Genomic DNA, 26029 nt, shown 5'->3' with positions numbered 1-26029 from the left:
GGTGGACTCTGAAAGAAAATGAGTGGAAAAGTGACTCTCACTCACTTAGTATTTCTAAGTACACTGCTTTAAAAAATGAGATTGTAAAGGAAAGATTCCTTCTACTGCAGCTGCTTGTACCATTGTTTCAATGATGTAACTTATTTTCTAAACTTAGTTTTATAGGGGAAATAATAAAGCATAAGGATTATCTAAATCTAGTTAAACTTTTATTTCTAGCAACGTACCAAACAACTTGAAAAAGAAACATTTTTAAATGTTGAAATTAATAAATGCCTAGTGAAACTTTACTTTTAAACAGGAAATCTTCACCTAGGAGATTTGATTATATTGAGCAATTAAGAAATCACTTCAGAAGTCCAGCAATAGCAGTAAAACACTGACATATTTCTACAGCAAACTAACATACCAATTATATTTTGAACACCAACATTTTGAAATTCATAAGTAATCTACTCAAAACATAAATTTATGGTAATAATCTAAGTTAACATTTATTAGCATAGTAAGACATGGTAGGCAGTCCATACAAATGGTGCAAAAGTAAGTTTACTGATTAGTTGATCTAGATTGTTCAGACTTGTCCACATCATCATCTTCAAAGTCATTGCCTTCTGAGGATTATTTTTCATAATGTTGTTTCATTTTGACAACCAGCCCTTGCAACTCTTTGTTGCAGTGTTTACATTTGGCATGTGTTCCTCTTTTACTCAGAGGTACAGGAACTTCTTGAAAATACTCCCAAATAGGGTTTATTTTACAACTTGCAGCTGGAGCAGGTTTTTTTCCTGCCATGTTCCCTGATGTTGAAATCAACGCTAGAGACTGCATTCTGAAGAATGTTGTACATTCTTCCCACAGTGTCCTGCTTTAACACCAGTGTTACTCCTTGTTGCGTACTCTAATCTTTCTCCCTTGTTACTTAACTCTCCCGCCCTACCCCTACCCTTACCACTAGAAAAACAAACTAACAACAATCCAAGACTTCAGCTCATGTAACCCATGTGCCTTTTGCACTGCACCATTTTATTTGTTTAGGGACAGGGGGGCAGTTGAGAAACTAATTCTGTTTGTATCTGGCTGTGTGTATGTGCAAGGACACAGAGCAAGGCCATTTAGTTGAAGTGCCCAGATCCGAAAGCAAGGGCTGGTTGTTACTGGGCAGATCGGTGTTTTTCCATGAACCGGAAACTAAGTTTCCATGGTGGATGGAGTCATAAATATTCATAATTTGAGAACTAAGCCAATCAGAGCTCAGGTAGAAAGAAGCTATAAAATAGGAGTATGAGATCATCCAGGTGGGCTCAATGGATGACCCTGATGAGATACTTGATGGTGTCTCCTGGAGTAAGAGGGCAGGTCCCAATGCCTGTGATGACTTTGCTGGTCTCTTGCATCCAGTAGCACAACCCTTAGGGCCCCCAGAGGATCGAGCCCTTAATACAATACATGACCTATTATGCCATATTTATAAAGCTTGAACTCAAAATTAGGTCCTTTCCCCCCCCGAGTCTTTCTTTGTATGCACAAGCATCCTTTGACTCAGAGTTTTTGATGGAGGCTCATGAATTCAGCCTATTTATGTTTTACTTTAAATGTTTTAAGAGATTGTAATGAGTTTAGGCCTTAACGTATTTTATATTAAATTCTAATTTTAATTTTAAACACGTTTATTTTTAGAAAGAAAAACTTATTATAATTTAAATAACAATCAAAACAATCCCATTTTAAAATCCAAGGATTTAAAATAAAAAAAAAAAACAATTTTTTTTTAAATTTTAGTTTTTATCCACCCTGGTCCCAACATTAAAATTGATTCATTGTGCAGCCGTAACAAAGTAGGCTAATAGAATATTGGCCTGTATAAAGAAGAATTTATTACATAAATCAAATGATGTTGAGCAAACAATTTTTATAATGGGCAGTTTATTCCACAAGGGAGTGTAGAGTCCAGTTTTGGCCACCCTATCTGAAGATAATTTGGAAGTTGTACAGTCTGTGCATTTGAAAGGAAGAATACTGTTAGAACCAGTAATATCTCTACAATGGGAATGAATTGTTAAGTTTATAGAGATATATTACTAGTATGTTTCTAACCAGAATCAGCTTTCCGAGTGCATCCACTGCAGCTGGAGAGAGTATAGCATAGGGCAACAAAAATGTAAGGAGAGTGACACAACTGTTTAGTCTTGCAAGGAAACAACTAAAGGTGACATGACTGAAGTATTAAAGCCAGATATGTCTTTTTATTAATATTGATCTATTTGAGGTTGCACAGACCAAAAGTAGGAGTTATCAGAGCTAGATTAAGGCCTCTGCTCAGACAGTCACATTATGTCAGAATCCAGGGTTTCATTTAATCATATATATATTTCTAGTTCTTATTTATATATATTTCTTGGGAGGGAAAGCTTGAAAACACAAACCTAACAGAAGACACGTGGTGTGGGCTCTGTGCTGCCATCCCATTATAGATGCTGAGATGGTGTTGGCAGGGAGGGAAACGGACGACTCTGTGGAATCACCAGTTTTCAGGTGTCTGTGGTGTTGGAAGCCTGCCAAGCAGATGGTTGTTCTGTGGGTAGCTCCTGCCACCAGCTCCCCAACTGTCAGGGCCATAGTGCAGAGGTAGAACATTTAGGTGGGGGCTTTGGATTGCTTTAATCTGGTTTTGGGTGGCATGACTATAATTTGAGAGATTATTCATGTAAGAAAAATCCAGAGGTATATTAGAGAATGGTGGATAGGTGGAATTAAATAGCATTAATGTATTTAAACAAATATATTAGAAGACCATGTGAAACTACAGTTAGAGGTTAATTAAAGATTAGCTAATTAAAATTAGATTTGTCTTTGCTGATCATGCCCCTACGTCCTCTAGGTACAGTATAACCCAGGAGTGGCTATGAAATACTTTGTATTGGAGTGCTCTTGATCCTCGTCAGGCACAAACCATCTCCTGGTTCTATATAACTAGAAGCTAAGAATAGAAAATATTTACTGGGATCATTCTCTCTGCCAGTGAAAGATTGTTCCTTACGGGACACTTTCTAGTGTCCATTCTAGTTTCAGATGTCTCAAGCAATTTCCCTGGAGAGGCTATTCCATAGTCTGATAGATCGCACTGTCAGGAAGTTCTTCCTAATATTTAGCCTCAATTTTTGTGAATTTCATCCTGTTCCTTCTAATCATTCCCTTTGTACCTCTCTAGGTAGTTTCCCTTCCTGCTTACACACTCATTGAATCTTCATAAATTGTTCTGTTCGTCACTCCTGCTTAGTTATTGCTTGAATGAGCTATACATAGTTAGCTGTTAGCAAGTATGTGAGGAGTTTGGAATCTGCTTAGGCCCCCAGTGAGGATGAGTATATAGTGTTACAATACCTCATCTTGAAGCCCACATACATTGAGTAAGTGGTTCAGTAGGTCAGTGCTCTGAATATGCAGGTGAAAATCCTGCATAGGTCAAAAATTAAATTTATTTGGTGATTTCATCCTACTAACTAGCTGAATCTTGTCCATCTGAAAACTACCTTGCAGTTAAACACTATTGGCAGTCTTTGAACTGGAATAGTGGAGGTGAGAATTGTCGGAGAAAAACACAGTTCTCACTCTTTGGTTGGGTGCAGCAAAGTCAGATACTTTATTATCTCTAGCAGTTGCGTGGAGGGAGAGAACTATACAGGTCTCTCTACAGGGTTACAGTTAGCCTGACTCTTGCTCACAGAAGAGACTGTTTGCATTGAAATCCCCTTCCAGTCCCTGTCAGGCCTTGCTCTACTTCCACAGAATTAAAGTTAGAACTGTGGGAAAGCCCGTGAAGTCCCAGTCCTTTTAGAATGGCTGTGTACCCCCAACATCAGTGAAAGCCAGAGACAGTGGCAGGTGCTCAGCATCTCTGAAAATGTGGCCTTAGGCACCTCAAGTTTTAGGCACACATAATTAAAGGCCAATTTTGAAAAGTGGCTGTTTTTTCCATCGGTTAAATGGGGATAAAATCTTTATCTCTTTGTTAAAGCACTTTGAAATCTCCCATACTGGTGAAAAGCATGATGTGTAACTGCTAATCATCCTCTGCTTAGAACAAAAGATAATCTACTCATGGGTTGATCTGCTGTCTGCTGCATCCAACCCAGGAGTCTAATAAAGCAGCAATGTATTTATATCATGATACCTTTTGTAAATTGCTCCACATATACAGTTGTATTGTCTTCATAAGTGTGCCTAGCAACTCTTTTTAATTTAAATAGGAGTTGAACAACTGTACCAAGAGAATCTAAAATCCAAAGTCTCTCTTGGTGGGTTCAAGATTTATTTCATTGGGGATCAACCACAGATTTATTAATCTTCTCTTTCAAAGCATTGCAGTCTCAGATGATCAGAACTCATCCTCGGTGTCCTTATCTAAATTTTATGTAGATTTTTAAAATTTTACAACTTAAATTTAATATAGGGAATGAGTAATGTACAGATGTATAATGTGAAAAGCCCTGGAATGAGGGGAATCAAGCACCATTGCCAATGCCTAGCTCATTAAATCTATAACATTTCCAATCTCGTCCTCCTGGAGGACAACATCAAAGGAGCAATTCAAGCTTAACTCTTCGGAGCTGAAGAAGGCCTCAGCAGTAATATTTTAAATGAAGTCTGGCCAGTTTTGAAAGTGTTACCTCATTGACACTTTAGGCTTTGCCACATTCAATTCCTACCTTAAGGCCAGTTCAGAAATCCAACCGGGTATTGATCCAACCATCATTGTAAGACACCGTTTTATATTGTATATTGTGAATGATTGGTTCCAAGCTGCTCAGATATATAAAAACATATACATCTCATACTGCTCCCTTAGACTTTCCTGTCTTAATGATGAGTCTCTTTGGTGCACTGCTGCTGCTCTCATAAAATGTGTGAGCTCTAGTACAAAAAGAAGCTTGGGTTCTCCAAACCCCAATCATGTTTGTGAGCAAAAGCTCCATTGCAGGTTACATCACACAACTAATCAGAGTATGGACACTATTGGGGTGGGGATCAATTATTGTAAAATTGATGCTTGTCTCTAAAGATTAGGACCCACATCCCTTCAGGGCAAACTGCTGATAGCTGTCTTCCAGTACCGTTACCCGAGCCAAACTTAGCTAAACTACATTGGTGAAGGTTGATATGCAAAGCTATCTACACAAATCAAATGCAGAAATGTTCAATCCATGTTAGTTCCAAAGACATGACAATATATTCATAGATTCCAAGGCCAGAAAGGACCACTGTGATCATTTAGTCTGACCTCCTGTATGACATAGGCCATAGAACTCCCCCAAAATATCTACTTGTGAACTAGAGTATACCTTTAAAAAAAAATCCAACTTTGATTTAAAAATTGCCAATGATGGAGAATCCAGCATGACCCTTGGTAAATTGTTCCAATGGTGAATACCCTCAGTGTTAAAAATGTACACCTTATTTCCAGTCTGAATTTGTCTAGCTTCAACTTCTAACCATTGGATCTTGTTATACCGTTATCTACTAACTGTTTAACTACAAACAGTGCATATGTAAATACATAAACAGCACACAGTTATGCATAAGCTGGGTCTGATACAGATTTGTCTGTACAGTTTACTGAATTGCAGTAAAATACTGTAGTGGTAAAACATGGCAGGAAAAGCTATGGAGAAAGTAGCCAAAGAATGAAAAATTTTGTCAGTTATCTGTGGCAGAGGTGAGACTGGAAACGCAAAATATATAAAATTCAATTAAGCCATTGGACATGGCTTGTATTCTTTGAGGTGCCCTAAAGTGTTTTTAAGAACATTGTCACTTGTATGAAATTTGTAATTTAATTCTTTACATTATTACAAATTAACTATATTTTCACAATTGGCTCAGTGAATAAACTTAAAGCAAAAAATTATCTTGCAAGCAATAGCCAAATAATATAATGGGGTATTGGGTTACTCTAAAGGTTTTGGCTCCAAAGCCCCAATGGTGCGTATTGTCTGAACATTTTGGGGTGTACTTTTGGGTTTTGGGACCTGGAAAACTTGTTTGAATAAAGTGGTATGGCATTTTTCTATCTAGCAAACAGTTTGCTATTCTATAATGATATACTTTGTGTAGTACTTAATTAAATATGGTCTCAAACCAATCACTGAAATCCAAACACCTTAATTTTTTTCTGGGTCAGAACGTCATAGCTTTGATACAAAAATTAACATGCTATTTCAAATCTGTTTGGTAACACTTGAGTACAATGCACAGAGATTGACCTTCACCATTTTTAAAGGTTTGATGTATTGGCCAGGGTATGGAGAGAAATATACCAAGTAAGAAGGGTGTTTTTCATATTTGCAGCTTTTATGGGTGATTGACTAGACTAGATAATTTGTAATACCTGCAACATAATTCATTTCAGTTACTGGTTCTGTGACCTATGAGAAAATTCTGTGTTGTTTTGTTTTTTGTTTTGTTTTGTTTTTTTGTGTTGTTTTTGGTACACGAATATGTTGTGGCTTGAAAATTGGAGAGTGCGCATCGTATGTTGGCAGGATGTGCTGCAGCTTTTTGCACAAATTGTGTCCAGAAAGTGTTTTCAGTACAGCGAGCCCCAGGAGGAGTAATTGGCCTCTCTAATGATCAAAACTGAATATTGAATCCACACATAATCTGTGTTAAGACAGCAGCAAAGGTCTAACCTTAAAACAACCTCTTCCCCCACCCCCACCCCAATTCAGGATGACATCAATAATTTTTCTCCCATAGAAAAATGGCCGGCCAGTGTGAATCATAAGCGTCCCCTTTTTTCTGCTGCTTTGGGGTTTTTATTCTTTTGCAGAAGCTATTAATTTTAAATGGACTTCCCACACAGACCTGGGCAGCCTCACTCATCTATATCTTGGCCTATTTGTTCATATCTTTTGCTTTAACAGCTTTGTTGTGAGAGCTTTCCTTTTATTCAAAATGTGTATCTTGGGTACTGTCAGGGGAGAACTTCTGGAAAGATTTCCCTTGGCATTATCAGAACAAGATTTTCCCATTTTAACAATCTTTTTATCCATTTATCCACATATTTCTCTTACTTCATATCTATGAAAATCCTCTGTTTTTTGAAAAATGAGTTTCATACATTGCATAAAATGGGTAAACTAATTTGGAAGTACTCCTCATTTGTTTAATCCTTTATCTGACCTCTATTACTGCTTTTGGCAGAAATAACTTCTGCTGCCAACAATTGTTTGCTTCTTAGAAAAAAAAATTGCTAAGTAAATGTTTCACATTCAAAAAGTTCTCCCCAAATATAACTGGATGATGATTTCTCTTATCAGTCATAATTATCTGTAAGCATTTCTGGAGCACTTTTATCATACCCTGTAATGTATGTTGTGCCACACACAAATATCTAGTATTGTTTTGGATCAGAGTATGTATTATCAAGGGATACGCTAAACCAGTAAGACCCTGATCCATCAGATTATTGTAAGCATGTGCATAACTTCAAGCACTTGATTAATCCTGGTACGTCTACTCTGGAATAAAAGACCTGTGACATAACTGTAGCTGGCCTGGATTGGGTTGTAGGGCTAAAAATTGCAGTGTAGACATTCGGGTTTGGGCTGGAGCCTGGGCTCAGGACCCCACCCCGCCTTTTTCCAACCCTGCGTAGACATACCCGAAGAAGTCAATGAGACTCTCAAGTGCTTAGTTACTCATATGCGTAAGTGTCTTGCTGAAACAGGACTTGAATGAATATAATGTGAGAACTGATAAATATTAATTAGCAATTACATGGATTTCAATTTAAGGTTTTCATAATTGAAAAGAATGACTTTTTTTCTAACTAGAACATTTTCTAACTCTTCACTGTTAGAGGTCTGTGAGCCGCAAATTTCTGCTCTGAACTTTTATGAAGTATGGGGTATGGAAGGCCCAAGATGGAGTTCCAGATGTAACTCCTATCTCTAGTTGTTGCTGAACATTGATATTGTGGTTTTGCCTAAAGACTACAGTTAGGTTGGGTCCCATTGAGCTAGGCACTGTGCAAACACATAATGAATGACAGTCCCTGTCCCAAAGAGCATACAGTCAAAAAGACAAACGTAACAGGTTGAAAATGCAAACGAGTGGGCATGGGAAGGGTTGGTGAGTCAGGGTAACAAACATAATAAAATCTGCAAGTTCTTAGTTGCTTGGTCAGTAGTTGTGAACACAGCTTTCTGCCTGCCTTTAGCCATTATGTTGCACTTTACTGAATGTATTTTAAATTTGGTTCAGACTCTCAAAAGAGCTTAGCATGTTGGGTACTGTGCTCTTTAGAAAATTTGGCCCGTGTTACATATAGTGGATTGTTTTTTCCTGCATAGTTGTTGATTTATAATAAGATAGTCTGTGTGAGCATCCATACAGGAAATGAGCACCAATTTAGAACACATTTACTTTAAATGTGATCTTACAACTAAGCTTTTCCTTTGTTTATTTAAAAAACAAAAAATCTCCTCCATTGGAATAAACTCCAGGGTGGTGTACAAAGAATTTAGTGGTACATTGTAAACTATTTCAAAAGACGAAATAAAGGAAGATTCAGGAATGCACTATAAACCATTGCAAATAAAGGGCTTTATCCTTGTGTTTGATTGAGTTGAAGTCCCTCTCCCCCATTGACTTCATGGGAAATTTCCATTTTAAAATGGGTCATATTTAAAAACTGCATGATATGGCCAAAAGTATACATCTAGATTCTTAAATATAAAATTGTCATCTCTTTAGCATTAACCTTAAGAAATTTGTGTTTGTCCCCTGATTGTAATAAAATATTTTCTTACTATTGTACCAACACTATGCAAATAGGGATATTACAGAGCTACTTCAGGGCATCCTTTTAAATTTCAGGTTGTTCATTTCCTTGCACAGTTTTCCTTATGTGGAGTTGTGCTTTCTGTGTAGTATAGCATGTAGCTCATGTTACCACTGTCACCGAAGATAAGCGTTGTGGGTTTTTCTGCAGTATTAGCTTTTGGAAGACTGCTATGATGGGTTTATTACTTTCTTCCTTCTTGACAGATCTATATTTGTCTAATTGTATTTCTCATGGGCTAAATTTGCTCACCCCAAACTGCTGGTAATTGGAAAAACTAATGATATTTTTTTAAAAGAGTAGCTTAACGTATTAAATTATCACTGAAGATTTCTTTGGCTATTTATTTTTAGAGTCAACAGGTCAACTGTATTCTTTAATACTAAAACTGCAGTGATGAAAATCTTCTATTGATGTTTCTTAAGTTCAAAAAGGAGAAAAGGAATCCCACGTGTCTCAGGGTTGGCAAAAATTAAGTTCAAATTTCAGTAATGTTCAGTAACAGACACAGATTTATGCCTACCCAACCTCTCATCAGTTCTGGCCTTGGGAGCTAAGTTTCTAACAGGCCATAATAATGGGCCTTTAAAAGTAAACAGGCACTCCTTGTTGCTAAATCCTTGTCAATGTTCCTCAACTCAGTCCAGATGTTGAAAAAATGTTCCTGCTTTAATGTTTACCAAGTGAACAACCCTCAGCACCAGTGCAGTCAACACAACAATGGGACTACACAGGTTTCACTGAGAGCATAATTTGGCAAATAGAACTTTTTCTATGAGAGAGAGAGAGAACCCAGCTTGACTCTCAGATCCAAGGCTGAATTTCAGGGCTGGCAGTTAAACTAGCAAATTGAGCATTTTCTATAAGGAATCACTGAGGCATAAACAGTAGGTCCCCCACACCATGTTATTACTTCTAAGAATAAAATTTCACTTTTGCTGAAGATTTAAAGCAGTTTTGCAGTTTAAGTACAACTTCCAGTTCTAAAAATGCGTCAGGTTTCCAGTAGTGTAGCAATTAATATTGCCAGTTCTTTCAGAAATGCACAAATGATTGAAATGGACTTTAAAAATGGAAAATAAACTGGAATTTTACAAATTTTACCGATGTCCTCTTGAGCTGATTCATTCTCTCTTGGTAAGGGGTGACTTATAAGCCTTACTTTGAACAAGAATTCCTAGAACCACTCATTGGGATTAACAACAGGACAAACCATCTTACTCAGTAAACATCTTAAAGTATATTGAATATTAGACTTCAAATATAAGTACTTCCCAATTTACAAGATCCTTGTGACATGTCACTTAAGTCAGGGTCCCTCTAACCCAGAATCTCTGTTATCTTTCCCAAACAGCATTCCCATTAGCACAATCTCCTCAAAGATATCTATCTAAATTGCCCTGACCATCTCTCACTAACCCCAGGAACTGTTAAAGATTACGCATTAGCTCCAGTCTAGTCCATCTTCTGTTTCCTGGGCAACTCTGGCCTGGTCCCACTCTTCCCTAGACCGTTGTAGTTCATGGCTCAACTCATTATTGCTGTGGCTACCTTGGTAGCATTTTAGGCAAATCAAGCCAACATCAGTCCGCTTACCTCGGGTTTCCCACTAGATGTTACTATGTTGGATAGACTCCGGGGCACATTACAATACATTCACTCATTTGAAAATGTGTTAACCCATGAATAATCTTTTAGGAAAGATGTGGAGCACTGCACAATTACAAATATGGGAAAATCTGTAGTAAAGGTCCAGGGTGTACGGATATGTACCAAGCTTTTCCAGTCCTCTTGTAGTCTGCGAGGAAGCCTGTGCATCCCATTTACAGACAGCTCCTCAGTTTGGATATCCATGGAAATGTATATATTTGTCTACACTATTACATGGATTTTTGCTGATGGCAGGTTACTGCTGCTTAGAAATTTTTTTAATTTACTGTCCGTTTTCTGTGACAAATTATTTTGATTTTTGCAGGATAACATACCGTACATTGTATTTAGGCATGGTTGTGACTCCTCCCATATTTCTCCAAACCATACCCTCTTTCAGCAAGTACTTTGAGTGACTATAGTGTAGGCATGTCAGCAGTATATCAAATAGAAAGAATGGAATTTGGAGGCAAACTTTATAATGAGTTGATATGTTTTTCAGCACAAAAGCAGTGGTGGAAACATATTGCACTTAATTAAAAGAAATTTGATGCATGAATCAGAAAAGAATTTGGCTCAGTCCCCTGTAGCTAACTGTATTGGGTCTGTAGAATTAACCAGAGTCAAAGTAGGAAAAGCTTATTTTCGTCAATAAAGCAAGCAGATAGAGCTCCAAATATGCTTGAGGAATATATATCATTGAGTAAAAAGGTGTTAATTTTAGTCACCGTCATAAACAAAACCACACTTAAGCTTACAGCTTTTCTTTCTTTGCATGTTTTTAACATTTTTTTGTTTTCCATTACATTCCAGAGTATTCAAACTGTTTTATTTTACAATAATTGTCCTGAGCTGATGTCATGCTCATAACTATTATGATCTATGTAGTTTAATATATTTATTAATATGTCGCACTTGTAGAACATCGTACATCTTCAAAGTGCTTTATGTATATTAACTAATCACAGCACCTAGATAAGGAAACTTGTAGCTGGAGAAACTGATACAGAGTTATTAAATGACTGCAGAGTCACACAGCAGTAAGTGGCAAACAGAACTAGAACCTCAGAGTCTCAGATCCCTAGTCCTGTTCAAACTCCTTTAGACCATGCTTAGTCTGAATTACGCTTCAGCTTTGCTCGTAATAGATGAACACTAAAAAGAAATGCCACCATCCGAACTGAATGCCACAAACTTTTGTATCATATTCTCTTCTTTAAAGTTTGCCCTTTGCCCTTCTGCTGTAGTTGGCATAGGAGGGGACCTTTGGGAGATCACCCCTTGCCAAAGTGGGTTATAAAATTTAAGTGGAGTTAGCCTCCTTTCTCCAGAAAAGAGAAAAGGTGTGTTTAATGCAGGCTCTTTCTTACAGACTGTGGAATTTTGTTTCCTTCTCTAGCACTGATTGAAATTACATGAAACTTGCTCTTTTTTTAAAATGTGTTTATCAAATAAATTCATTCACATGCCAAGCAGATTTATTTATTTAACTTTTATTTTCTAGTTGGGGAATGGCGGTCAACGTGTATTCTACCTCTATAACCCAAGAGACTATGAGCAGACATGACATCATTGCATGGGTTAATGACATAGTAGCTTTAAACTACACAAAAGTCGAACAACTTTGTTCAGGTAAGATATTATTTTAAAATACTGTATATTCATAAAAAAAGTGTTGAATCTAAAAATCTGATTTTATGAAAATGTATACCTCTAATGCTGTCTGTGTCAGAGGATAGCTCTTTTGAGGAAAGACAGTCTGAAAAATGTATCCAACCATGTGTTTTGTGTAGCTGAGTTAAAAATATGTTATGGAAGGATGAGGTTGTTTGAGGAAGCAAAATGAATGCAGAACATGAAGAGTCTAGATAAAGCTGCAGATAAAATCTAGTAATAAATATGATTAAGCAGCAAAGGAAAGGAATGCAATAGAGAATTTCTGTATTAAAAGTATAGTACAGTTACTGAAGAAAGTAGCTTTAAAACATAGGTACAAAACTGGGAATTATATTATCTGAAAAGTGACAACCTTAGTGAAAGCAACATTATACGCTAATGGAATGGCGGGTATCCAGATGAATAAAATACTCCAAGAGTTATTCACCAGTGGTAAGTGTCCTGAAATCCTTGTTGGAGGGCACACACAAAAATCACAGAAAAGTGGTGATGTGAAATGAAGTAGGACATAGTGGGTTTGAAGAAATCATCATTTAACTGCTGCAAGGTGTTCCTAAAGTGTGCCAGGCACGTCTGCTTATTTCCTCTGCATATATGACAGGCCCTTGCTGTAGGCAATGAGATCTAGGAATAGAGAAGATGTTTTTAGGAACTCCATGATTTAATAAAAGTGGAGGTTGCAAGCTGTCTGTAAAACAGCAGGTTCTGTAACTAGGTTGCAGCTAGGAAAGTGGAAGTTATGGGCAGTGAGCGGTGTCAGATTGCATCATAGCTTCTGTTTGTAGTTTTTCAAAATGAAAAGTGTTTCTGTGAAGGAGAGCTAATAAGATCATTGCTCCAAACTCTTTACCTGGCATGTTGTGACTTCATATCTGCTAAGACAGTGCTTTGAGGGTGCAGGACAACTGAATCCATGTAACCACTTCATCAAAAATTAGATCCATTGACCAAGTTGAAATTTTATTGTAAGAATGATGATCCATCTTAGATATTTGATTTTTACTTACCACTTCTTCTGCAGATGTCCATCTCAATCAGATTTTCATGAAAGATATGGTAAATCGTGTCCTCCAAAATGCTAGCTTACTGGGTACTGGAACAAATTATTGAACAATTAGTTTGTAAGTACCTAGAGGATAATAGGATTATAAGTAATAGCCAGTATGGATTTGTCAAGAACCTCTGACAGGGTTACTGGACCAGTGGATGGGGTTGGGGAGGAGAAGGTCTAGGGTTGATATAGCTTGATTTTAGTAAGGCTTTGACAGAGTCCCATGTGACATTGTCATAAGCAAAGTAAGGAAATGTGGTGTAGATAAAATTACTATAAGATGCTGCATAATTGAGTGAAAGACCATACTCAAAGAGTAATTATCAAGGGTTCACTTTCAAACTGGGATGATATCTAATGGGGTCCCGCAGAGGTCTGTCTTGGGTCATGAACTAATCAATATTTTCCTTAATGACTTGGATGATGGAGTGGAGGGTATAGTTATAAAATTTGCCAGTGACACCAAGTTGAGCGGCATTTCAAGCACTTGGTAGGACGAGATTAAATTCAGTGAAGACAAATGCGAAGAACTACACTTTAAAAAAAAAAAAAAAATCAAACCCCCAACTACAAAAAAGGAATAACTGGGTAGGCAGTAGTACCTTTGAAAAGAATCTGTACGTTACAGTGGATCACAAATTGAATGAGTCAACAATGTGATGCAGTTGTGAAAAAAGCTAATATAGTTCTGGAGTGTATTGATAGGAGGGTTGTATGTAAGACATGGGAGGTAACTGTCCCACTCTTCTTGGCAGTGGTGAGGCCTTAGCTGGAGTAATATGTCCAATTCTGGGAACCACACTTTAAGAAAGATGTGGACAAACTGGAGAGAGTCCAGAGGGGAGAGTAACAAAAATAAAAGGTTAGAAAATATGACCTATGAGGAAAGCTTTAAAAAACTAAGCATGTTTGGTCTTGAGAAAAGAAGACTGAGGAGGACCTGATAAGTCTACAAATATGTTAAGGGCTGCCACAAAGAGGATGGTGATCAGTTGCTCTTCTTGTATACTGAAGGTAGGACAAGAAGTAATTGGCTTGATTTGCAGCAAGGGAGATTTAGGGTAGATATTAAGGAAACTTTCCAACTATAAGGATAGTTAAGCTTCGTCATTGAAGGTTTTTAAGAACAGGTTATACAAATGCCTAACAAGGGTGGTCTAGATATACATGGTCCTGCCTCAGGGCAGGGGGGTAGACAAGATGACCTCTTGAGGTTACAGCCCTACATTTCTGTGTTTCTAAATTATCTGAATATAAGCTCCACAGAGTAGTCAAAACAATTAAAAACTGATATGAAGGAACAACCCACCCACTTGCAGAAATCTGTCCACTTTCCATACATAAGCAAATTTCACTACAGGACTTGTGAAAGTTGTGTTGCTACAGTACAGGTCAATGTAACTAATATAGTTGCTAAACGTAAGATGAGTAGTTAAAAAATATCGCGTCGTAGCATGTTATTTTTGCTGAACCGAGATCATCTTGGGTTGGTTTTTTTTGTAAGTGTCTAGTTGAAGCAAAAACACTACACCTAGCTGGTGTTTTAATTAAGTTTCATACATTTGTCTGAATATTGCTTTTGGCAAATTGTTTCAAAGTATTGGCATCTAACTATATAATATGACACAATAAGGTACATGAGGATAGACACCTGCTCCCCAAACTTCCAGCATTTATCACTGTTTAAGACAGGAAACATAATGGACAGGATGAGCTATTGATTAGTTCCTGTATGACCATTCAGATGCTTCTGAAATGTCTGAAGTTAAGCTTCGAAGCTAATACCCCATCATCTTGAATGTTTGCAGATTTAAATAAAAGCTTTCATGATATAATTCCATAACCAAAAAGGAAAAATAGTTGATAATTTAGAATAGAAGAAAATTTAAATGTGGAGAATGCAGTGAAAGTTAGAGATCTTAAATCTCTAAATCTGGATTGTCCATAGTTGGTGGGGAAAATGCCATGAATTCATTGTCCTGTTTTATTACACGTGAGAAGTTCTCATAGGAACTCTTTCTGTGTCTTCAAGCAAGGATTTTAGGGTGTACCACGGGAGGAACTGAAACAAGGCTGCCTTATCAGAGTTCTCATCCCCACCTTTTCTGTACTTAGTATTAAATGAAATCTAGGATTGTATTAACTTTCAGATTCTGTCTTTGTATATTTTTTCCATTCTCCATGTTGTTTTTATATTCAAACATTAATAGACCAAATTGCTTTACATTTATTTACCAATTCAGTTTGAGATTTTAGCTTTATATTTTTTTCTCAGGCATTCTTATTCTACTGCCTAAATGCTCATGTAAGAATCCAATCAAGGATTCAGCCTTGCATTTTTTGGTATGAGAGAGTTCCAAGTTTCTACAGTCCAAAAAGATCTCAATGTCTGAAATATTGACACTGATTCAGGTTCTCGCAAACAATTTTCATAATGTGGACCACAACAGTCTGATGGACCACTTCCCTTGCCATTTGTGATTTCACAGACCCGTCTCCCTCCCCAGTCCTCCGCCCGTGTTATTAAAGAAAACCCCTGTGGCAGCTACAGTAATTGTTTACATGGCAAAGTAATATTAAGGAAGCACTTGCTGTATTTTTTTAGTTGTCTTTTAATGCAGTTTAGCAGATGAAAGCAAGGAGGCAAGCTAGCACCCTGTGACCAGCGAGCGGTCTGTGGACCACCAGCAAGGGCTGCACGGACCACAGTTTGAGAACGGCTGATCTAATTCATTCATTCTAGCATTCTTTTGGCCATCGTTCCTTAATGCATTTGCAACCTTCATGCAGCTTAACATTAGTTTCCATAAAATATGAGCATTTCTGGAAGACTTCAAAGGGAAGGAGGATGTGGGAAACTTTGTAACACTTGGAAGCATTTCACAGTATTATAGTGAGCTACAGAGCGACTAAGATAACTGGATTTTATCACCTAATATAAAACTGTAAGGGCATTTTGCTTTCTTTAATAAAAAAAAAAAAGCATTAAGATTTGTAATGCAGTCTTACGCATTTTCAATTTGTGCTCATTTTTGGCAACAAGAAGCAATCCAAATGCCAGAAAAAGCTGGGGTCAAATTTAAAAAAAAAAAAGGAAAAATCATCTACTGTTTGAGTGCAAAACACTAAGGCCCCATTTTGTAGAATGATGATCACCCTTGGCTCTCACTGATGCCAGCTGAAATGATGGCACTCAGGTTCTGCATACACTGGAGTAATGCATATACTTCAGAGACAGTTTTAAACGTTTTGAGTATAAAGGAAAAACAATAGGATGACACGGTGCCTTTAGGTAAGCTTTTGAGTTCTAAATAAATATTGCAGTGAAAAGCTTCAGGTGACAATTTTTAATGGAAGGAAGAACAGCTAAGGCCACTGGAGTCTTTCTTCATTTTTCATTGCTGTTAAGTAGTTAAGGAGTGGTATTAATAGTGTATGTACTATAGAGAGACCAGCTTGTTTCCCAGTAGCTGGTTAGATGAATAGAGCTAGGATGAGAAGCAGCAAAGGAAGAGGCTGCTTTTTACAGTTACACAGTATTTGTATTCATCTTGAGTCTTGGATATGTTTTTGTCCTTGCTAAGTAGGTCGAGTGCAGCGTAGTGTCCCCTGTGCTTTCAGAATGCCTGCTGTAGTAGTGAGGTGCCAAAAGGACTGGGTTATGGATGAATTCAGCCCTGGAGAATCTAAATTTAGTCTGCAGCTCTGATAATTTAGCTTTGACAACGTAGACAAGGAACACTCTCCAAATATATAAAAGCCTTAGAATTATCTTCACTTTGGGGAGGTGGGTATTTTGTCATTCTTGTTCTCTAGCCAAAAAGGTTGAATTGGTTTTGCATTTGATTGTTGAGTTGAATATGAAAATGTGTATCTTCAACTACATGTGTCATTATAGCATGTCAGTCTACTGTCATAATGTTCTCCTAAGGATCTAGAACATTGTAGACTGTCATTCCTCTATACTAAACAAAAAAACCTAACCGGCTTTAATGAATTAGTATCCCTAGACGTAGCAGCCTTATTTCTAAGTTACATTAGTTCAAATGGAAGGCAAACTCCATTGTCATACTTTTCCCAAGGGTCAAGTTATTTTTGTAATGAGTAAAAATAGGTTTTAAATAAGATTTATAACTAATCTGTCTTGACTAAAATTGTTTTTCCTCCATGGTGTATGCACAGTTGACTGAGTTTTTTGTTATAGGGTCGCTTGTGAATGTATTGCTGTAGTGTTGGAATGTTTGTTCTAAATGAGTCATGCAAGGCTATATGAAAATAGAGAGGACTTGTATATAAATGAATTATATATGTATGTATACGTGTGTGTATAAAATAGATAATTCTCTTCCTTGTCTTTAATGAATGCCAGTCCACATTGTAAAACAAACACACAGTTTGACATTTGGAATTTTTATACCATGCCACTTGTCTTCACCATGGTATCTGCAAAGTCTTGATCAGGAAACTTATTTCAAGTGATGAATAGCTTGGTTAATCTGCGTTTTCTTTGCTTGACTGTTGATACAGTACAAGTCCCTTCCACTCTGAGGATATTTCTGGTCACATTGCAGATAAAATTGTTGGTACTCAAACTGTTTGCTTTGTCCATGGATGCAGAGTAACATCTGAATAGGACAAAAATTAGGTCATTACAGCCAGGGTCACTTCTGGAGGTTTTGGATGTGTTGGGAGAATTTCATGCTGCATTCTGTGCTTTGGATCTTTGTCTCTCCTGACTTGTGGGGTCCGGTGGGGAAGTACTAGATCCTTTGCTGGTGAAGATTGCCTCCATCTCCTTTGAGTAGGGCAGGATGCCAGTTGCTTTAAAGGAAGTACATGTTGGTCCTCTGTTCAAAGAAAGTCTCTTGCCACAGACAATCCATCCAACTATTACCAAGTGTTTTCAGCATAATACTCAGCTTCATATTTCTCATGCAGTCCACAGGGTGCTGCTGAATGTTATTCTCCTTGTGTCTGGAACCACACTACTTGAGACAGCCTTTCCCCTGGAGGTTATTTTGCCACAATGGAAAATCAGTGGAGGTGCTTGAGCTAAAGCTTCTTCAGTGTTAACACAAAGGGAAGTGTCAGCCAGGCTCTTCTGTGGGGAAACCAACTTTAGAATCTACTCCCCTAATACTTCCTTTGGTCTGATGCACACAAATTTGTTTACCTTCAGAGCATGCTGTAAAGACCATGTTTGAGTAGGGCCCTACCAAATTCACGATCATGAAAAACTCATCACGGACCGTTAAATCTTGTCCATCCCCGGTGAAATCTGGTCTTTTGTGTGCTTTTAGTCTATACTATACAGATTTCATGGGGGAGACCAGCATTTCTCAAATTGGGGGTCCTGACCCAAAAGAGTTGCAGGGGGGTCGCAAGGTTATTTTAGGGGGGGGTTGCAGTATTGCCACCCTTTACTTTTGCGCTGTCTTCAGAGCTGGGTGGCCAGAGAGAGGTGGCTGCTGACTGAGGGCCCAGCTCTGCAGGCAGCAGCACAGAAGTAAGGGTGGCCATACCATACCATACCATGCCACCCTTACTTCTGCGCTGCTGCTGGCGGCGGCTCTGCCTTCAGAGCTGGGCTCCCGGCCAGCAGCCTCCACTCTCCAGCTACCCAGCTCTGAAGGCAGAGCCACTGCCAGCAGCAGAGCAGAAGTAAGGGTAGCAGTACCGCAACCACCCCTACAATAACCTTGCAAACCCCCCACACACACACACACACAACTCCTTTTTGGGTCAGGACCTCTACAATTACAACACCGTGAAATTTCACATTTAAATAGCTGAAATCATGACATTTATTATTTTTAAAATCTATGACTGTGAAATTGACCAAAATGGACTGAGAATTTGGTAGGACCCTCCTTACTAGCAAGGCTGAGGGTGGCTGGGGTGAAGTTTACTCGAGGATTCCACAAGTAGGAAGAAGTGTGTTTTGCTGTCTTGTTGTTGTATACAAGAGGGGAATGTGCTTGTTTTGCTTTTAATTGATGGAAAAGGATACATAAATATTTGGGTACATGTTGATTAATGTGTTTATTTTAAGCCAAATAAATAAGATTCCTATGTACACGCTATGAAAGCCTGTGCTGTGGGACCCTTTTAGACCAGTTCTTCCCAAACATTTGGTTGGCAGTGCAGGCAGAACTGAAACATATTTCAGTATTGTTCTCTAATCACATTGCAACCTTGCAAGGTCAAGGCTGTAATGTGACTTGAAAACATGATTAAAACATAGTTTGACCCTGTCTGCGCTGTGAAACTGAACCATGTTTTAAGGCACTACCATGCTGTATTGAGGTCCTGCTACACAGTAGACTCTCAGTGTAAGTGACTCCTTAATGTCTTCCATATGATGTTTAGCATTAGAGTGCAGTGGATGTTGACAATCAGTTTTTAAGACCATGTGCAGGGCTTCATGAGGAAGCTTGCCAAGCAGCTACTCGTAAACTCTAAACAGACACCAGGTATTTTCTTTCATAGGCATTAATAGTAATTCAGCAAAAACTCACAAAGAATAATATTTTTAAAAGAAAGCAACCACCTTGCATATTTCTGTTAAAATTACTTGTTTCTTCTCAAACTGTCACTTTTTAAGGTAAATTGACTTTTATCCACATGAAGCTTTTTCATTACTTGTCCTTTATTAATTTTAGCTTAAAATTATCATGGATCATATTATGTCCAGAGCAAAATGCTTAAAATGAGTTTTTAGACAAGAGAAGATTTAGGAAAAACAAATTTAATATAGTGAATTCAGAATAAGTATTACTAATACTGAAGTACTGAATAAGCACAGCAGGTAGTGTTGCCAGGTGTCCGGTTTTTGGCTGGGGCGGGGCTGGCAGGCTCCGCGCGGCTCCCCAGAAGTGGCGACATGTCCTTCGGCTCCTAGGTGGAGGGCCAGCCGGGGGCGGGGGGGCGGCGCTCCGCGCACTGCCCCCGCCCTGAGCGCTGGCTCCGCAGCTCCCATTGACCAGGAACCGTGTCCAATGGGAGCTGCTGGGGCGGCGTCTGCAGGCAGAGGCAGTGCACATCGTGCAGAGCCGCCTGGTCGCCCCTACACATAGGAACCAAGGGACATGTCGCTGCTTCTGGGGAATCCCCTGAGCCTGCTCCTTGCACCCCCTCTCATGCCCCAACCCCCTGCTCCAGCCCTGAGCCCCCTCTCACATCCAAACTTCCTCCCAGAGCCCGCACCCCCATCCTGCACCCCCAGCCCTGAGCCCCTTCCTGCACCCAAACTCCCTCCCACAGCCTGCACCCCACACCGCCTCCCACACCCCTGCCCCAGCCCTGAGCCCCCTCCTATATCCAAACTCCCTCCCAGAACTTGCACCCCCAGCCCTGAGCCCCCTCTTGCCCCAGCCCAGTGAAAATGAATGAGTGAGGGTGGGGGAGAGCAAGTGACAGAGGGTGGAGGGATGGAGTGAGTGGGGGTGGGGCACGGACGGGCCTCAGGGCAGGGGGCGGGGCAAGGGTGTTCGATTTTGTGGGATTAGAAAGTTGGCAAGCCTAACAGCAGGATTTTTTTTTTAACTGACTGCCTGAGGCTAACACACACTATTTAAGGAAAGAAGAGTTTGAGGTCTTACAATCCAGAATGCATTATTTCATTCAAGTGTTCAGTGGATACCTGGATTGCATCACACAAACTCTTAGACATATGGAGTTTGATTTTCAGAAGCACCTATGTGATTTAGAAGCACAAGTCTCATTAACTTTCAATGGGACTTGTGCTCCTAAGTCACTTAAGTGCTTTTGATGTGCATTTAATAACTTCTATTACTCCATGGGGACTGCATGCATTATAATAAATTCCTAAACATATGGATACATTTAGCATGACTTTTCCATGCGGCTAGTGCCAAAGATGTTTTTAAAAGCATCATAAGAGCGGCATGAAGGTGCATGGGAATAGATGAAACATTCCATTAAGCCTCTTCAAAACAAAACTAAACAAAAATCACTTGCTTTTTCTCAAAATTCTTAGTAACTAAATCTTATCTAAAGATGGAAAGTTAATGCCCAACATACTGTGTAGCCATTGAAAATAGGAACATTAAAATCATGTTCAGGGAAGCAATTCTAGGAAGTCTAAAAATATGAAACTTAAGCCTCAAGTGCTATGTAGCTCTAAAACAGTCATTGCTGTACTCTGCAGTTTTTTCTGTTCTCACCGAAACTATGATGTCATGCATGCTCATTACAAGATGCTTCTTTTTGACCCATCAGTGAACACACAAGGTGTGTCCCTTCCCATCAATGTTAACACCCATAATTTTTATGAACTGAAGTGTTTAATGACTAATATATACAGAATTAATGCTGGGCTTTCATTTTTAATGTATTACTTGGTGTGTTCAGTGCCCATTTTCTTATCCCAATAAAGCATGAGGATTATCAATCTTAAATTTTGCATTTACATGGTCAGATTGTCACAACTTCATTGTTGTTATAACTTGCAGGAGTTTGCATCTAATTTCATTGTTGTTGTTTTTTAATTTAAGGATTAGCTGAAAAATCTTTAAAGAAAAAACCTCTTAAGTATCCAGTTTATTAGTAGAATATGTGGAGATACTTAGGCACAGATTTTTAAAGCCATGTAGGCATTGCTATGCTCAGTGTTGTAATACCTAACTGATTTAGAAGCCTCAATCTCTTTTCAGAATGGATTTAGGCACATAGGAGCCTAAATCCCTTCAACTGTCAATGGGTTTTAAGGCTCCTGAGTGCCTAAATCCATTTAAAAAATAGATTTAGGGTCTTAAATGAGTTAGGCACAGCAACACCTAAATACCTCTTAAAAAATCTGGACCTTTCTAAAGTGCCTAAGTCCCATTTTCAGACAGACACTGACCTAACTTTTAGGTTCCCAAAAAATCATTGGGTTTCACAAAGCCTGAGTTAGGTACCTTGCTCCCTTTACAATAAATGGGGAGAGAAGGGTGTCTCAGACTAGGACTCACAAAAAGCCAGCACGCTGGGTGGCTTCTCGCCTAAGCTAGCCTGAAGGAGGCCACGCTGAAGGGTGTGTCCTAAGCCATGTCCCTTTCTGGAGATCTGTGCCTAAGTGCCTCCCTCTGCTTGGAATTCTCAGCTGCAAACCCTCTCTTGGAGTTTGACACTTATGTCTCTTTAGCAAGAAGCGGGGAGGGAGAGTAATTCCCTCATAACTTTCAGTTCAGGGCTTAGGGTACTCACCTGGGATGTGGGAACCCTTAGTCCAGGTCCCCTCTGTCTGAGGTGGAGAAGGGATTTGAACTGGGATCTACCACTTCTTAGGTGAGTGCCCTAACCAGTGGGCTATGGGATATTCTGATATGGGCATACCTCAGTCTCTCCAGTTGAGGCTGTCCCACTGTGGATAAATAATTTTAAAAACTCATTGAAGCAGAGGGACTGGATCAAAGGTCGTCCAAGTCCCAGGGGAGCAGGGTGGATTTGATTTAAGTCAAATTGATTTAATTGAGGCAGACGAGTGGAGATTTTATGGATTTCAGTGGGATCTGATTCTGAGAATTAGGAGTCTAAAGTGGCTGTTAGGTTTCTAAGTCCTCTTGTGAATCTAGCCCTTAAGAACCTATCTTTCACTGCAAATCAATGGACTTAGGCTCTGAAGTCTCTTAAACACATTAAAAAATGTTGCCTCTAAACTACATTTTAGAACAAATCAAATCAGTTCTTTCTTTATTTGTTTAGTTACCAGTTCAGGATCGAGTTTCTGTTGCCATAGTTTTGACATCAGTTAATAACTTCTTTGCATTCCCCTGCAGTGCTGTTCTAGTCTGAGAAGTGACACAGTAAACAGACACTGTGGGGTGCTGTGATGTCTTCAGTATGAAAGTTAAAAGATGTTTTCTCTGCCAATCCTGCACCTTAGAATGGGATCTGAAAGTAAAGCCGGTTTCTTGCATATTGTACATTACCATAGAGCCCTGCAATTATCAGCTTTATATCTGTGGATATCCACATCTGTGGATGCAGATATCCGCAGACCATGTTTGCGGATCAGATGCGGATACAAATTTTGTATCCGTGCAGGGCTCTAATCATCATTAGGTAATAGAGATTCTGTAGGCAAAATCATACCCTGAGTAACGTCTGTGGAAGCCTACTGTCTTCAGTAGGTTTGAACCGGAGTGACTAATTTTTAATTTGGTGCTAAGGAGTTAATATATGAAAAGAGTTGCAAAACTGTCTTGTTTTCATTAACAACTGACTTCATCACCTCTTCTTTGCATCACTACCCAAACTTACCTCTTTTTAAAACTATCCAGCAAGCCCCAAGATCTCCAAACCATCACCAGCTATCTGACCCAATCATCAAAAATATCTAGGTCCATTAAAAAAATTTCTTCAGGTACACAATCTCATTAATAAAACCAATATTATTTGCTTAACTAACACATGACACTCAAATTTAGAACTATTCCTATATTCCAGGGGTCGTCAACCTCTGGCACGCGTCTCGCCAGGGTAAGTACCCTGGCAGGCTGGGCCAGTTTGTTTACCTGCCGCATCAGCAGGTTCAGCCGATCGCGGCTCCCACTGGCTGCGGTTCGCCGCTCTGGGCCAACGGGGGTGGCGGGAAGCTGCGGCCAGCACATCCCTTGGCCCGCACCGCTTCCCGCAGCCCCCATTGGCCTGGGACAGTGAACCGCGGCCAGTGGAAGCCACGATCCGAACCTGCCGACGTGGCAGGTAAACAAATTGGCCCGGCCCGCCAGGGTGCTTACCCAGGCGAGCCGTGTGCCAGAGGTTGCCGACCCTTGGAATATTCCATTATCTTTTCAGGCCTGCTTTGTCTTTGAAATATCCTTTGCCTTTATTATAAACACAATCATTACAACCACATGTCATTTTCAGTTTCAGGACACTGGTGTATTACCAGGCATTTCATGCCCAGTGGATATCCCACTCTCAAGGATTTTGTGAGAATCTGTCAGTAGTGTTGTCAGGAGGAGGAATTTCTGGCTGACATATCAGAACTGGGCAGCAGAGCCCAGACCCTGTTTAACCCCTGTAATCCTCTAAGGCTGGAAAGTTGAAGAGGGAGATGCAACAGTATTGGGAGGACAGAACCACTGGGATAGTCAAGAACTGGCAGGGGTTCCATGCATGGATGTGAGCTAGTATTATAAGAATATTGGGCCATTAGGAGATGGTCAGAACCTGTTAATATACAACATGAGGTAAAGGATCTCTCAGTGGGGAGAGGAGTTGACCTGGCTTCTGCTGCAGAGGATGAAAAATGACAGGAAGTGTTTGGCTTATATCAAGGACATTTTGTATAAAAATAACTAGGTTGTTTTTATCAATAAAACTATCGTCTCCACATGTGCAAACCTAATAAAAAAAATACTATTGTATAATTGTGCAGGAGTCAGATGACTGATTTCCACTTCCAACTGGAATTATTTAGAGAAGCGAATCAAGAGCTGCATAAATTTTTGAACAGTAAAGTTGCAAGGTGCCATTTCATTTAGGAAACTAATGAGCAACTTCGTAAATTCCTTCCTGGATATGGTTCTCATTTTCAACCATTTCTCCACTGTTCTTGCTCCTTTAGCTATCAGTCTCTCAATGTTTCCATTGTGAACTCCTGGATTTATATTGACTATTTAATAATAATAATTGCACCAAGGCTCCCATTCAGTGCTTGGATACCATGGTGATAATGCTTCACTCTCTAATGCAGCTAAGCTGTATGTGAATCATATTAAACAACAGCAGCTCATGCCAGTTGTGTTAGTGAAAGTGAGTGATGTATTCATTGTCCCTTTGAAATGCCACAAATCCCAGGACACAAGATTCTGGGCCATATTAAAGATCAGAAGGCTCCAGCCTCCAGGTGTTGAGCAGAAAGAGTGCAGATTGTTTCTCAGGAGGAAAAAAAAGGGCAAGAGGGGACCTGGATGCACGGTGCTGAAGACAAAGAAAACTTGAGTTTTATCAAGAAAATGAATGTGTGCAACTTTGAAAACATTATTAAGAACTGCCATTTACTACTATTTTAACTGTAGGTCTGATTTTAAAGAAATGTACAATCAGCAGCAAATGTCAGCCTTAACTTTGTATATACTGAAACATTTTAATTAAAATGTAATCATTTGACACTTTTACAATCAGCAGTTTCTTCTTCCATGCCTTTATTCTGCCACAGACGCCAGTTCCCTCCCCTACTACGGTTGTAGTCCTCCTAGTTAGCAGTGTGGGTGTAGTCTTGTTATTTACATTTGAGGCATGCTGTGTAGTAATCTCTATGCAGGAAACCAAGAAAAAGCCTCAGTGTAAAGGGCTTGGTGGCAGAGCAACTCAGCACACACACTTCCACACCCAAGTTATGAAGACTTAGTGATGTTCAGCTTTTAGATCTTAATCACAATGGAATTTTCTCTCTTGGAGGGAAGGAAAATATTATTCATAAGCCTCCCATGGGCCAGAAGCAGTAATACTTTGGCATGTTAGCCTGATTCAGGACTATAGAAACCATCAATTGTAACTTCACTGTATGGGGAACTAGTTATTTTCTTCTAAATATAAATACTTAAAACAAATCAACTTCAAGTGTCTTTCTGCCAGCTGTATACAACAACAGAAGTAGGCAATACTGCTGTGTATAAAAAATAGTTAGTTGCTATGCCACTTAATTTTAAAATGGGTATAGAATTTCTACATACTAATTGGGTCAAAAGTAGTGACCATTCGTGTGTAATCAGCACAACCATGCTTGCAAATACTTTCTGTGATCTAGCCTCAGAATATTAAAGAAGTCAATGACCAGATCAATATGCCAG

The 26029-nt window shown here is 39.1% G+C and overlaps 1 protein-coding gene across 3 annotated transcripts in view; it reads left to right on the top strand.

Moving 5' to 3' along the window:
- MAPRE2 (microtubule associated protein RP/EB family member 2) overlaps window positions 1–26029 on the top strand; it is a 112261-nt gene that overhangs the window by 45118 nt on the left and 41114 nt on the right. For 2 of the 3 annotated variants that reach the window (XM_065398761.1, XM_065398760.1), the window contains exon 2: window positions 12000–12127. The exons of the other annotated variant lie outside the window; for it this stretch is intronic. In XM_065398761.1, the coding sequence (XP_065254833.1) occupies window positions 12007–12127 (121 nt within the window). In that variant the 5' untranslated portion in view covers window positions 12000–12006. The remainder of the gene's footprint in view (window positions 1–11999; window positions 12128–26029) is intronic. 3 annotated transcript variants of the gene reach the window in all.

The sequence above is a fragment of the Emys orbicularis genome, chromosome 2, assembly GCF_028017835.1.
Source record: "Emys orbicularis isolate rEmyOrb1 chromosome 2, rEmyOrb1.hap1, whole genome shotgun sequence".
NCBI lineage: Eukaryota > Metazoa > Chordata > Testudines > Emydidae > Emys > Emys orbicularis.
This window is presented reverse-complemented; position numbering and strand designations above follow the sequence as displayed.